Below are 13314 nucleotides of genomic sequence, written 5' to 3'. Positions count from 1 at the left end.
AATTTCTTAAAAAATTTTTTCTAAATGTTTTTATTTATTTTTGAGACAGGGAGAGAGTGCAAGCGGGGGAGGGGCAGAGAGAGAGGGAGGCACAGAATCGGAAGCAGGCTCCAGGCTCTGAGCTGTCAGCACAGAGCCCGACGCGGGGCTCGAACTCACAGACTGAGAGATCATGACCTGAGCGGAAGTCGGATGCTTAACCGACTGAGCCACCCAGGCGCCCCTATATAATTTAATTTCTAACAGCGGCTGCTTTTAACAACCAGCTCACAAAATGAATTCCTGAAAATAAACAAGCAGCACTTCCAAGCTGGTATCGATCAATTCGAGCATACCGCTGCTACAGTCCCATGATGTCGATGGGAGAGGGGAAGTGAGGTCTGGTAAATGAGAGAGCTGGGTGTCCTCGGGCAAGGGATTTCTTGTCCTTGAGCTTCAGTTTCTTCATCTGTAAAATGGGGACAATTACTGTATCTCCCAGGGTACTGTGGAAGCTCAATGAGCTAATGCTCATAAAGCACCCGGCATCCGGTAAATGCTGGACAAGGGGAACAACTAGTGTTACAGTTACTTTGATAATAACAATGAACATGGACCCTGCCCTCAGGATATTCATGGTCTAGTGGACAGAGGGAGCCAATGATAAGACATACCCACATCCATAGGAATCTGACTCAGGCAGAAAAGGAAGGCTTCCTGGAGGAGGCTGCATTTGAACTGGGTCTGGCAGGTTTGAGAGAAGGTCGGGGGGTGCCCATGGGGATAAAGGGGAGGCATCCCTGGCTTATGGTTCACAACAAGCAGAGGATGGGCACAGGATGCAGGAAGATGAGAGTGACAGATGAGGCTGGAGACAACAGAAGCAACGTCGAATGCCGACACAAAGTCTGAACTTTCCTCTGAGGGCAGTGGGGAGCCCCAGCGGCTGTTCAGCAGGACCTGAGAGGATCTGATTGGCCTTTTGGAACACCAGTGTGACTGCAATGGGGAGGAGGGCCAGGAGGGGGCCGGAGGGGAGATGGCAAGGGGGGTGGGTTGGAATGAACAGAAGCTCACCCATCTGGGTTCCTTCTCTGTGCCTGGGTGGGGCTGGGTGTCCCACAGGCTCCCTTGACCCCTTCTCTCCTGTAGCTACTGGGGCGGGGGAGCAGCAGGGTTCGCTCCCTCAACCGCTGTCTTCCCCAGCCCTGCCCAGGCCCAGGTCCAGCTCCAGCAGCTAATCCTGGTCACCCTGGGTCCCAAGGCCGGGGCGGGGCAGCCGGGCAGCTGGCCTCAATTAGCCGGGGAGCCGGGTCTGGACAGTGTCATTAGGAGAAAACCAGAGCCCGGCCATAAACTCTAATGAATGCATTAATGGAAGGCTTGTGCGCCTCAAAGGGAAAAAAAAAAGCGGGTCTAAATAAAGTTATTAACACAGCCCACCTGTGTTCGGCTCTTGGCCTGTATTGTTCAAATAGCCCATTAACTCCTGAAGCATCCAGTCTTGAAAGTGAGCCCTGCCTCTCTGAAGCAGACGTTTAACTGCGTTCATATAATTCAATTAGATTCCGCAGTCATGGTCCAAAGGCATTCTCTGGGCTTTCATCTTGGTAATGGCCTGCAGGCCGGAGTGGGGAACAGGGGGTTAAAAAGAGGGGTTTGGAACCTGCCTTTTGGCCTGACTCACCCCATCACCTGGAGGGGCCTCCAAATGAGTTTCCTGGGGCCGAATGCATTCCTCATGCACCCGGCTCTCAGATGGTCTTTGTTGCCTGGAATTCGAACCCAGACCCTTCTTGTGCGTTCTCTGTCCAGGCCCTCGGCCCCCCGTTTGTCTCCATCCCCCTTGTCCAGCGGTCCAAGGACCCCGACTCCACTCAGCTGACCCTATTAATAAAGAGTTAAGAAAATTCATTAGGAAGTCGGCCTTTTATGGATTCCGTTAAAGCCTTCTTCCTACTTCTGTCACCGAAAAAGGATAAAAATCCTTTTATCACTGTACAACTTGTTAATGTTCCACCCCGGGAGCACTTCATCTGTAATAAACATCTTCACAAAATATGCATCCCCAGGGAGGAGCCGTTAATTTCCTCAAGGCCTCACACATGTAAGGGGTTTTATTGCCTGCAGGTGCTCCATGATATTGCGTGGGCTTCTAATAAACGTCCAGTAAACCGCAGGTAGCGCCTCGGAGAGGGATGGGCCCGTGCACCTGTCCACAAAGGGCCTCCACACGCCGCACCTCCACCTTCTGTCGCCCAGCCCTGGCACAGCCAGCTTCGGAGACGAGCCTGCCCCTCGGGACGCCCGCAGGTAAGTTCTTACGGCTCTAAACTCCATCCAGCCCACTTGCAGAGCCTGGGGGGAGCCAGGGAGTCGCTGCCATTTGACGCCAGGAAAATTCCGCCCTGGAACGGACACACCTTGGCAGGAATGGCAAACACACACAGACGTGGAAGGCATGTGTTCTGGTTTATTTCTTGGTTTCCCTTCCTTGGTTGCTGTGGGGGAGCCGCCCCCAGTAGGATCTGTTGCGGACATGTGATTATCGACAAATTTGACTTCCCATTTTCTTAATAACTGAGATGGAGGGAAAAGAGAGCTTGTCTCTCTTAAGTGCGATTCGTACGAAATGTGTTTTGCATATCTTCGGGGCAACTTTGGGGGGATGTTAAAAATAATTGCTAGAAAAATACGTTGGCGGCTCAGTCACTAGAAAAAAAAGATTACTTAAGGAGCAGTTTCATCGGCATTCCGCGAAGTAATTAGAAGTTCGCATTTAATAAATAGCGTTCTAGTCTCCGGGATCCTTTCCAAGTTGTGATCACCAAATTAATCGTGAGGTATGTGCTGGGTGCAGAGCTGTGCCTGCAGATGCGACGGCATGTAGCGGGGGAGCTGGGGACGTTGCCAGTGGCTCTTTCCTAACCTCGACGAGAGCTGGAGGGCAAGCCCCAAGCTCCTGGCTCCCAAGCCTCACAGAGGCCCCAGGGAGACGGTGCGGGTAGGGCGTGGCTCTGCCGCCCCTTCCAGGACGAACCACCCCTGAGGACCAGAGGGCTCCTTTCTAAAGCCGACAGCTTATGCCGCTTCTGGACCCTGAACAACTGGCGTTTCTGGGACCCTTATATAGTGTTGGGTCTCCTGAGGGACATGAACCCGAGGTCCGTACGGAGGCCAGAAACTTTGTGAGCTTTTTTTGTTCAAGTCTGTAAATGCTGAGCATTGGAGTTCAGCAGCACTGACCTTGCCGGCTCGGTGCCCATGCTGGCTTGGGGCACATACACTTCACCCCAAGGGAGGGAAGGGACAGGACCACCAGATGCAGCCATTCTCTGACCCTCAGGGCCTGTGGAGGCACCACACTGAGGCCACGGAAACTTTTGGAAAGGGGAGATTCCTCAAGTCTCTCTGGGAGCACTGAGGCAGGAAAGCTAACTCCACTGTGTTTGCAGACCGCTGCTTCCCAGCCAGGGGCGGCCGCAGAATCCGACAGGCCCGCAACCAAGGACCGTGAAGGGAGGCAGGGCTGGGCCTCTGGGACGTGCACGCTTCTGGTCTGGGATGACAAATAATGATACTGTCGCTGCTCACAGCACCCACCAATGACACACATCCTAACATTTCTGAGCTCTTGCTGTGGGGGCAGGGCCAAGAACGTTGCAGGTTTCTCTCCAGAATTTCCTAACTGCTCCTTTATAGGTGAGGAAGCTCAGGTTTGAGAGGCAAGGTTACTGGCCCCAAATCACCCAACAGAGGAAGAGGAGTTCAGGATGGCCTGGAACAGAAGCAAAGGGCTCTACCCATATGCCCTGCTGGTGTCCTCCCACCAAACCTTCGAGGGAGATCATAGGGTCCCCGATTTCTAGACGAAAAAATTTGGCTCACCTGGCAGTGGGAGAACCTGGCATGGCCCTGACCTCTGCCTCCTTCCCCTAGACACAGCTGCCCCTCCACGCCCCCCCCCAACTTCTCTGGGCTGGGAGGAGAGCGGGGGTCATTCACCCCCTGACCCAGCCCTAGCCGGTCAGCCTGGCCTGGCCCAGCAGAAGCCGTAGGAGGGCTAAGGAGCCTGGAGGGGCATCAGAGGCCACACTGGACATGATGAAAGCCCTGGGGCTCGGGACCCAGCCAAAAGGTTAGAGGAAGCGGGATTATTCCGCCCGGGGAGCGGAAGGCCCAGGGGGCAGAGGCCCTGGCTAATGGAGAGCACCAGATGCTGACCAGCTGTTCTCTGTCCCCCTGGAGGCTCAGCAGGACCAGAAGAGCTTCTACAGCAGGAGGGAATTAGGGGGGATAGGAGAAAGAACTGGCTGAGGGAATAGTTGGACCGAAGGGAGGGCAGTCCTCTGAGGCGCTGTCAGAAGAAACAGGACAGCAGCTCCTAAGTGGGGCCTGGGGCCAGAGAGAGAGAGAGAATGGAAGGTTGGCCTTGAAGAACCGTACCCTCTTCCCCTACAGACATGATTTGCATTGATCACCCCAGCACGGCTGGCCTTCTCAGATCGCAAGCCTCCAACAGGAGCCTCTGAGGTGGCTTCCCGAAGCTCACTGAGCAGTGAGGGGTCTGGGGGAACCCCTTCAAGAACCCCTGTATCTTGAAGGCCTGGACCCACATAGGCCAGGGACCGCCAGACCCAGAAGTCAAGACCTTCAGCTGTCAAAACCCCTAAACTGTCATGATTGCACCCCCCCCAACTCCCACAGTTTATCAAAATAAAACAGCACCGAACTGTGCAGTGTTAGGAAGGCCTACAAAGTGCCAGGTCTCCCCACAATGAGTACATTGGTGCTTTAAAACAGTTCAGCTAAAATTCCTGGGTGTCCATGTTCAGCTGGTGCCCTAAGCAAAGGCTTTGTCTTCTCACTGGGTGATCAGCAGCCTGGTGCTTCCTCCCTCTGATCGGGGACACGGGGGCTTGTGTAGGGAGGGCTAGGCGAGATGCTACCAAGCCCCCTGAGGGCTGGCATAGAGCTAGTAGCTTCCTTCCTGCAAACCTCAGACCTCACTCCAACCCCCAACTCCTGGATGAGAAAACCGGGGTACTGAGACAGGTCTGTGGGAGTCACACGGCAGGATGATGGCAGCCAAGCATTGTTCCCAACGCAACCCTAAACAGTGTTTTCTCGATGGACGCAATCCTTCTGGGTGGGAAAACTCGGATGTCCCTGCTCTGCTTCCTGTATCCCATTTGGAACCCAGGGCTGGGGTTGTTAGATGAAATACAGAGTGCTCTTTGCAAATGGGATTTCGGAAAACAAGGAATGATTTTTTAGTATAAGTATGTCCAATGTAATATTTGGGACACATTTATACTAAAAAAATTTCTAATTTATCTGAAATACTAATTGGTGCTTTTTTTTTTTTTTTGGTATGTATTTGCATCTTGTTAAATCTGACAACTCTAGGGCCCTTTCCCCAGCTTGGGGTGCCTGTTCCCTCCTAGGCAGAACCTTCCAGGGCCTTTTAAGGCAGCAGGAACCCGGGTTAGAAGCACTTGGCTGTTAGCATTTGGAAACGCCAGAAACCGTAATCACCGCTTTACTGTTGCAAAGAGTAGAAAATGCGTTTCCGTGTGCTATTTTTCTTTCAGTATGTATTTTTGTAGGGGGCTTCCTCACAATGAAAATTACTTGGGAAGCGAGTCATTTTTGAGTTCGTTGTTTGTAGAGGACGCGGCAGTGCCGACAGGCTGCCTCTGTGATTTCTGGGTCCTCTGTGAGAATATGGAAAACAGCTGCCTTAAGGGAAACTTTTCCCTCTGATGCTCTGGGAGTTCATCTCCTTGATTAAAAATTTGCTGGGACACAGGTGGATTTTTAAGGGATAATATGGAAGGTAAGAAAAGGGTAAAGGACCACCACGGGTTCTTGGGGCAGCTCTTAGGACGTGATTCCTTGAGTCCATGGTATTTCATTTTTCAAATTATTGAGGGCTTTTTCAAAAAATTATTTCCAGGAGGGCCATTGTATTGGCATATAAATATTTAGGTCTGTCTTTTTCTTTCTCCCTTTCTCTTAACCTAAGACAAAGATGTTCAAGACCAATTATTTGAACTAAGCAGTCGGGGGAAAAAAATATTTGCAGAGTCCAGAAAGACCGACAGACCTGAAAAGAAGAAATAGTGAAAAAGTAAAAGAAATACGTGCTAGGAAAAGTCTTCATATTTTCTTTAAAATTTTTTAGCATTTGACTTTATACCTCGGCATACTATCCTAATCACCTTTAGGTTCAAATTGCCACAACTACAACTTCAAATTTTGATGACTTTTTCTCCCCTTTCCAAAATATTTGATGGCTTTCTCCCTTTTTAACCTCTTTCTGGACAAGAAGAACTATCCTGATGTGGGAAAATAACATGTTGGGTGTATTCAGTGTCTGTATCTTAAGGTGGCAAAACTATGCAAAGACCAAATCCTAGCCCAAATTCACACCAGAGTGACAGCAGAGGAGTTTACCAGCGTTCAGCCAAGTCTGAATAATGGAGAGTCCTTCATCACTGAGTGAATGTGGCAGCCCAGGCTCTAAGGGACCCAAACCTCAGCCTTTACCCCCTTTCTATCTTCCATCCATCTTCTTTCCTCTAGGAGCATAGACTCCAGATCAGAACCTTGGCCCCCAGCCTGGAGCCTGGAGGTGCAGTTTGATGTCAATTACGGCCCAATTCCAGAGGTGCCATCAAAGAGTTAACTAGGATGTCCCAGTGCGCAAATGTGGGATAATTGGGAAACAAATTCTACAAACATCCTGAAAGGGGCAAAAGACCTTTGATCTTTCCATAGAAAGGCAGACATTACAGACGTTACTGCTTTTTGGGGCCTGCACACATCTCATACCAGGTTAGAGGATGGCATCTTTCTGAGAAATCAGCCGACACCTAATTCCATCGTACCTTAATTATCCTAACTGGTTTCGTATGTCTCAGGGCATTTTCCCCAAAGATTAGAGGAGAAAGAGGGACTGACAAAATAATTAAATATGCAATTTGCCAAGCGTGGGCAATATGGCTTTGAAATCACCTTTTCAGGAAGTTTTACCGCTTGTTCATGGACATGTATATTGCAGGCTTCAGACTTTTATTTAAGCTCTTTTGATTGCCTTAATGGATTAATACCTGAGTGCCATCAGCGAGGGGCTGAGACCCAAGGCTGTTTCCAATTTTGCAAATATTGCGCCTGCTTCCTCTGGTGTTATGACAAAAGTATCTAGAATTTGCCTTCTCACTTAAAGCAACATGCGGATCCCCTCCAATAATTGCCCGATGTCAGAATCTGCGTCTCACAAGTGGAGTCATCGATTACAGGAAAGTTCCATGGTGCCAGGGGCCTGGGCTATGGGCGGCAGTGTTGGCAGGACTGGGCACGTGTTGCGTGGCCTGGATCTGTTTTTGGGGGGGGGCATTCCCAAAACGAGCCCGCGTCTCCGGACGGCACGACGCCTCTCAAACTGAGGCCCCGGCAGCGTCCAGGGGTGCGGAGGAACGTGTTACTGTCCCTGCTTATGCCTCCTGACGTGGGTAAGAAACATTCCACAGGAAAGGGGCGGGGGAGGTGCTCTTCGGGATTTGGAGAAGAATCTCGGCTTAGACTGCAGCATCGGAGGGAGGCATCCGGAAACCAGAGCCGGGAGTTTGCTGTGGGGGAATAGTTTGCATTCTGGGCTCATGATGGGGGAGCTGCAGCAGAAGGAACTGGCCAGAGAGCTGGCATGGTTCCCATCTCTTGGCCGACCTGGGTGTCTCAGGGCGGCGTCCTGGGGCCTGTTCCAAGGACATGCGGGCAAAACCTCCCCGGGGAGGTTTTGCCAGGCCTGGGACCTCTGGGGGTGTCCCGGGGGTCGGAGACGGGGCTGCTGGGACACGCACGGAGCCGGTGCCGACGGGGGCGAAACCCGAGAAGAGAAAAACAGCCAAAAAGCACTAAAGCAAGAAGACACGCACATCCCCGCCCACGCACACGCATACGCGCCCACGGACACCCATACGCGCGCACGCACACGGCGCTCGCCTTTGAAGGCCCAGGGACGGTCCTAATTGTCCCGGGACACGCGGCAGCCAGGTCATTTCAACGTTCCCAGAACTCTCTAATGAGGCTGTGGCCTCTCCCGGTGGGGACGCTGCTCCCTGGAATCAGCTTTGATAAAGCGGACGGACCGTCTGGGACGAGTTACCAGGTTTTCCTTTTGAACCCTGCGGTGGTTTTGCTCTTTCGTGGCAAACAGCAAGGCCAAGTCTCTGGCCTGCGTCCTCGGGGGGGACACGGGCCATCCTATCTCCTGGTCGGGGCTGGGGGCTGGGAGGGAGATGGCAGCCCCTGGACTGGGAATGCTGACCTCGGACACAGGCAGCGGGTGAGGAGGGGGCTTTGGATGCAGTGTTGAGACCTACTTGCCGACACGCTGTGTCTGCCGGCCCTGGGGATCGGCATTGTGTAAAGTGCATCTCTGCAAATCCCAGCAGCCACAGAGTTCGCTGGCGTGGGGAGCGCACAGGGCCCGCAATAACAGCGGCCGTGATAACAACACTCACCCCTCACTGAGCGCTCACTCTGGGCCAGGCACTGTGCCAGGTCTTTTGACAAGGACCACTGACTACAGGAGCACTGTTGTGCCCCTTTCACAGAAGAGCAAAGGGAGGCTCCGGGAGCTAGGTGGCTTGCTGCTGGTCGGGGTCAGCACAGGACTGAATCTGTTATCCCACAGTCCAGCTCTTAACTCTTGGCCTTGTGAAAGGGGCAGGGGCCTCAGCTGGCCCTCTCGCATGCCCGTGGACAAACCAGTTTTCTCCCTGCACAGTTCCTCCTTCATTTCTTCTTACCCGTGATGGGCTTTCTGTAAGGCCACAGACACAAAGTCAGCAAGTCCCCAGTTGAGAGGTCCCTGCCACCTCCAGGTGTCCAGAGGTCTCCCTGAGCCCTGACTGCCCTGGGCAGCATCTCTGGAAGGGAAGGGAGCATTGAACCTGGCACCCTAGGTCCTTCTTGGCTGCCTGCTGGCCACCCGGGGCCCCAGGAGGCCCACCCCTAGCCCAGCGTGCTTCTCTGTGATCTCTAATGGTTACAAAATATACCCTCTTAGGTGGTTCCTCCTTGTCAGAGAGGGAGCCCCCCCCTTCCGGTCCCCCTTACCGGCTGGCAGACGTTGAGTGGCCAGAGGAAGGCTGTCCCACCCCAGGGCCTTCACATGGGAGAGTGCTTGGTTTCAGAGGCTGCTCTGGGGAGGCTCACCTGGATCCCCAGTTCTGACCAGGTCACATCTGTCGCTGATCTAGCGGCTGGTCTGCCACCACCCCTATCTTCTGGCCTCACCTGTGTTTCTCCTCCCCTGATCCCAGCTGTCTGCTCTTTAGGCGTTCCGGTCGAGACTCCTCGGGCCTGCCGCCTGCTTACCTTCCACGGCAGCTGCTCAGAAAGACGGGCAGCAGGTGTGCCCAATGCCCACCCTCCCAGCCCCTCACCCCCGTCTGTGGTCAGCTGTGAGGAAGGCCTTCAACTTTATTGTAACTTGGGAAAAGAGAACCTCAGTCGTGAGCTTTAGTTCATTCCATCAGGCACCCGGTTTGTGCCGGGCTCTGGGCCGGAGACCGCGGCGAGTGAGGTGGGTGTGGTGCCTGCGCTCGTAGAGGGGTTTCTGAGTCCGATGAGCAACAGGTTCTGTGTCACACACTTCACAGACGATGGGGACAGCCCAGAGTGTGGCCACGCCGCGGGGAGAGAAAACTGCGGACATTACCTCCTACTTGGTGTCCGATGACAGCCCTGGCCATCGTCCTTATGAGTTCCTAGGCACGGTGTATGGTGGGAGAGTCCCCCTGCCGCGGCTTCAGGCTCCCATCTGAACCGCCTCTTTGGGCAGCTCGTGGGCAGGGCCACGTGACGCCTCCATTACAAGATGGAAGGTTGGGCATACCTGCTCGTCTACCTGGCAGAATGTTCTTTTCGTGTCCCATCATTGACCTTTGGGTCACATTTGTGGGAAGTGAGTGCAGTGGGACATAGTAATGGGAGAGGATTTTCCCCCAGACTTTTTATTACGAAAACACCCAAACACACAGAAGAGTTGAAAGAGGAGTATACAGATGCCAGTATACCGGCCTTCTGGATTCACCACATGTAAACATTTTGCCGTACTTGCCTCGTCTGGGATCCATAGATCTACAAGTATTTTTTGCTCTAACTTTGAAAAGTTTCCTGTGTTAGCCCTAACTATTTCCAGTGTGCATCTTCTGAGATGACAGTAGTTTCCTCTGTAACCGGAACACCCTTCCCGTTTGATGAAAATTAGTGGTAGTTTGAGAGGGTGGGATTTTGATAATTAGACATAAGGACCGTATGGTACCTCGGAAGAACAAAAGGCATGGCAGAAGAGGATTATTTCAAAAGCTTCCTTTGATTTCGATCCCGTTCGGGGCAGCTAGGAGGAGGATGGAATGATGTGCGGTGACAGAGGCAGTGAGCTCTCAGAGAGCGGACTGCTGGCGCGCAGTAGGTGCTTGGGAGCGATTTGATTGACTGCATTGGAGGCCACCGCGCCTCCCATCCCAGGCCCTTCCCCCCCCCGGAGCGCAGAGGAGCCTGTTCCGGCCCTGCCCCTGCTCAGAGGACAGAGGCATGTGAGGACAGTAGGGGCTTGGCAGGCAGACTGGCGCTGAGTTTGAATCTTTGTGAGACCTGGGCTGACTGGGGTACCCCCAGATCCCCAGCTCCCCTCAGGGCCGTCAAAGCGGGGCTGGGGTGGGGGTGAGATGGGGTGTCTTCCTGGGCGCTGTGTGGCCCCTTCGAAGGGGAGCATTGTAATGTGCATCTGTGAAAGTGATCATTTACTTGCGTACGTCGCTGAGTAGCTGTGGGCTGTCAGAAATAGGGTTTTGGTACAAGGGGATGGTATCGAGCTTTAAAGAGGCAGGAGTTCTGGTGCACGCCCTAACACGTTTGAACCTGAAGGACAGCGAGCGAAATAAGCCAGTCACAAAAAGGCAGATGCTGTGTGATGCCACATACAGGAGGTACCCAGAGAATTCAGATTGATTCGTAGACAGAAGTAGACTAGTGGTCGCTGGGGGGACAGGGCGGGGGACATGGGGAGTTGTTTAATGGGTATGGAATTTTAGTTTTGCAAGATGAAAAGCGTCCTGGAGATGGGTGGTTGCACAGCAACGTGAACGTACTTGAGGCCAGGGAACTGCACGCTTAACAACGGTTAGATGGTGCATTTTATATTGCGTGAGTTTTACCACAGGAAAGAAAAGTGGGGTTTTGGTGCCCGCGACTGGCTGCGTTGTGAGGTTCTGTTTTATGACCGTGGTGCTCCCCACCCGGCCGCCCCTTCCCTGGGTATCAGGCCTGCTTACTGTTGCCCACTAAGAAAGCCGGGATGTTGTCAGAGCAAGTCTAATGGAGCCAGAGATACTTGGGAGTATCAGGCCCAAGACCCGTTTCTGGAAACGGTGCCTCATTGGAAGTGAATCTCACCAGCCAGGAATGAAAAACCGAGGCATTTTGTCAAAGGAAAGGACTTGATGAAAAATTGTTTTATGAAACCAGAATTTTGGCATGTTTTCACGTTTCGGTTTGTCAGAAGGCGGACTAATAAATGTTAAGCATGTTGTTTATTATTATGTACGGTTGATTTCTTTATGATGACAATTTTATTTTCAAAGTCCGTCATAGAGCCGCGGGGACGGGTGGGGGAAATCTAGAAGGGAAGGGCCGAGGGACAGTTTACAGTTTATTCCTGCAGGACTATTGGGGGAGCACTTCTTATTAAAAGACCAAAAAAGAAGGAGGCAGCCCGGTCCCAAAGCCCGTGCCGGTGCCTGCGCTGGGGGCCCCGGTTCGTGCGCTCCTGACGCCTGACCCCGATGGTCACCGCTGGCTCCTGCAGGCCCCGGCTTGCCAAGCCCTCCGGCCCAGCCGCTCCTGTGGTCTTTGTTCCTTCGGCGATATCCCGTATCAGAGCTGCTGGTTTGCGGCTCTAAGTGGAGGGTGCCGGGGCCAAGAGCCTGTGTGCCAGCCTTTCTTCCTGCGGGGGGAAGGACGGGCCCGGCAAAGCAGCAGCAGCCACAGAAGCTGTCCCGAGGGGGGAGAGGTTCCAGTTGCCTGAGTTTCCTTTACTCTCGCCTGGTCTTTACCGTCAGTGGCTGGAGAAGGAGTCAGATTCCAGCCCCTCGTGAGCTGAGGGCAGAGGAACCTAAGAGGCCACTGAGGTCACGCGGCTAGTCCTGCCGGCTGGGCAGCGTACCTTCCCCCCACAAGCCTCCGTTTCCTCAGCTGTGAAATCGGTCTCCGCCTCTCAGAGCTGTGAGCTCTCCTTTTGCAGGCCCTCACCCTGGGCTGGGTGCTTCAGAGGCAGTATTCCACCCAGACCCCAGGACAGCCCTGTGTCCAGTTCTGCTCCCTATTTTCAGATGAGGAATCTGGGATCAGAGAGGGAGTCCTGTTCCCCAAATTGCCCAGTAGTGAACGTGGGGCTGGGCCGGGGTCTGGAGTCTGTCTGCTTAAACCTGTGCGGGAAGTAGGGTGACTGCCCCGCCCTGGCTAGCTGAGGCTGGGTGCTTGGTATCCGTGAGGTGGGTGACCTGGCACACGGCCTCAGGCTGAGGAGGAAGGGCAGGTTTTCGCTGATGCAGGGAGCCCAGCTCCACGCAGGGCCCAAGGGTTGTGGCCAAATGTGGGCAGCTTTAGGCCCCCGAGGGTCTCTCCCTTGCTGGAGCCAGGAGCCTTGGGCTTCTGGGTCTGTGCTCTTTGCCCAAGTCTGGGCAGCTGGTACAGGGACTGTCTGGATGAATCCCCACTTCTGCTTGGGTGGTGGGGCCCTCTTTGGTGAGTTTTGGGCTGGGAAGCCGAAGTGGGGGGCAGCGGGTTTGGGGAGCCCTCCCAGGAAGAGAGGCACAGGACTCGCTGCCATCCAGAGGAGCTTCCACGCAGGTCCTGAGAGAAGGGCACAGAGATACTGTGGCTCTGGTCTGCTGTCACACAGCATTCTGGCAGAGGGCCACCTGCCCGTCCCTTCCTGAGGTCACTGGGGAGGGGACTGAGGCTGGGGCCAGCTAATACTCCCACCTTGGACCACCATATCCTCTGCTTCCTTTGGCGTGTTTCAGGGGCAGGGGTTGGGAGGGAGGAAGTGTGTCCCCCATACCCGTCCCCACAAAGGCCTTGTCAGCATTCTCCTTTAACACCTGGGCCCGGGCCAGTGCGTTTGAACGCAGATATTGGTCAAGACAAACTGAGTGGGGCCAGTCAGGGGGCTAGTTTGGACTCTTTTCCCTAGATTTGGCCTAGAAACCCTTGCAGCCACCTTCTAGGGCCCTTGATCGCCACCCCTGCTGTAGAAAG

General features: G+C 53.8%; 1 protein-coding gene and 1 long non-coding RNA gene across 6 annotated transcripts in view; one reads left to right on the top strand and one right to left on the bottom strand.

Moving 5' to 3' along the window:
* The window catches only part of LOC123381635, a 93945-nt gene that overhangs the window by 37271 nt on the left and 43360 nt on the right, over window positions 1-13314 (top strand). For all 5 annotated transcript variants that reach the window (XR_006588900.1, XR_006588899.1, XR_006588901.1 and 2 more), the window contains exon 2: window positions 2110-2292. This is a non-coding gene — a long non-coding RNA (uncharacterized LOC123381635). The remainder of the gene's footprint in view (window positions 1-2109; window positions 2293-13314) is intronic.
* The window catches only part of MVB12B (multivesicular body subunit 12B), a 220890-nt gene continuing 213481 nt past the window's right edge, over window positions 5906-13314 (bottom strand). Inside the window, exon 10 of the mRNA XM_023242720.2 lies at window positions 5906-6088. Within this exon, the coding sequence (XP_023098488.1) occupies window positions 5921-6088 (168 nt within the window). The 3' untranslated portion in view covers window positions 5906-5920. The remainder of the gene's footprint in view (window positions 6089-13314) is intronic.

Source organism: Felis catus, chromosome D4, assembly GCF_018350175.1.
Source record: "Felis catus isolate Fca126 chromosome D4, F.catus_Fca126_mat1.0, whole genome shotgun sequence".
NCBI classification, from domain to species: Eukaryota; Metazoa; Chordata; class Mammalia; order Carnivora; family Felidae; genus Felis; species Felis catus.
This window is presented reverse-complemented; position numbering and strand designations above follow the sequence as displayed.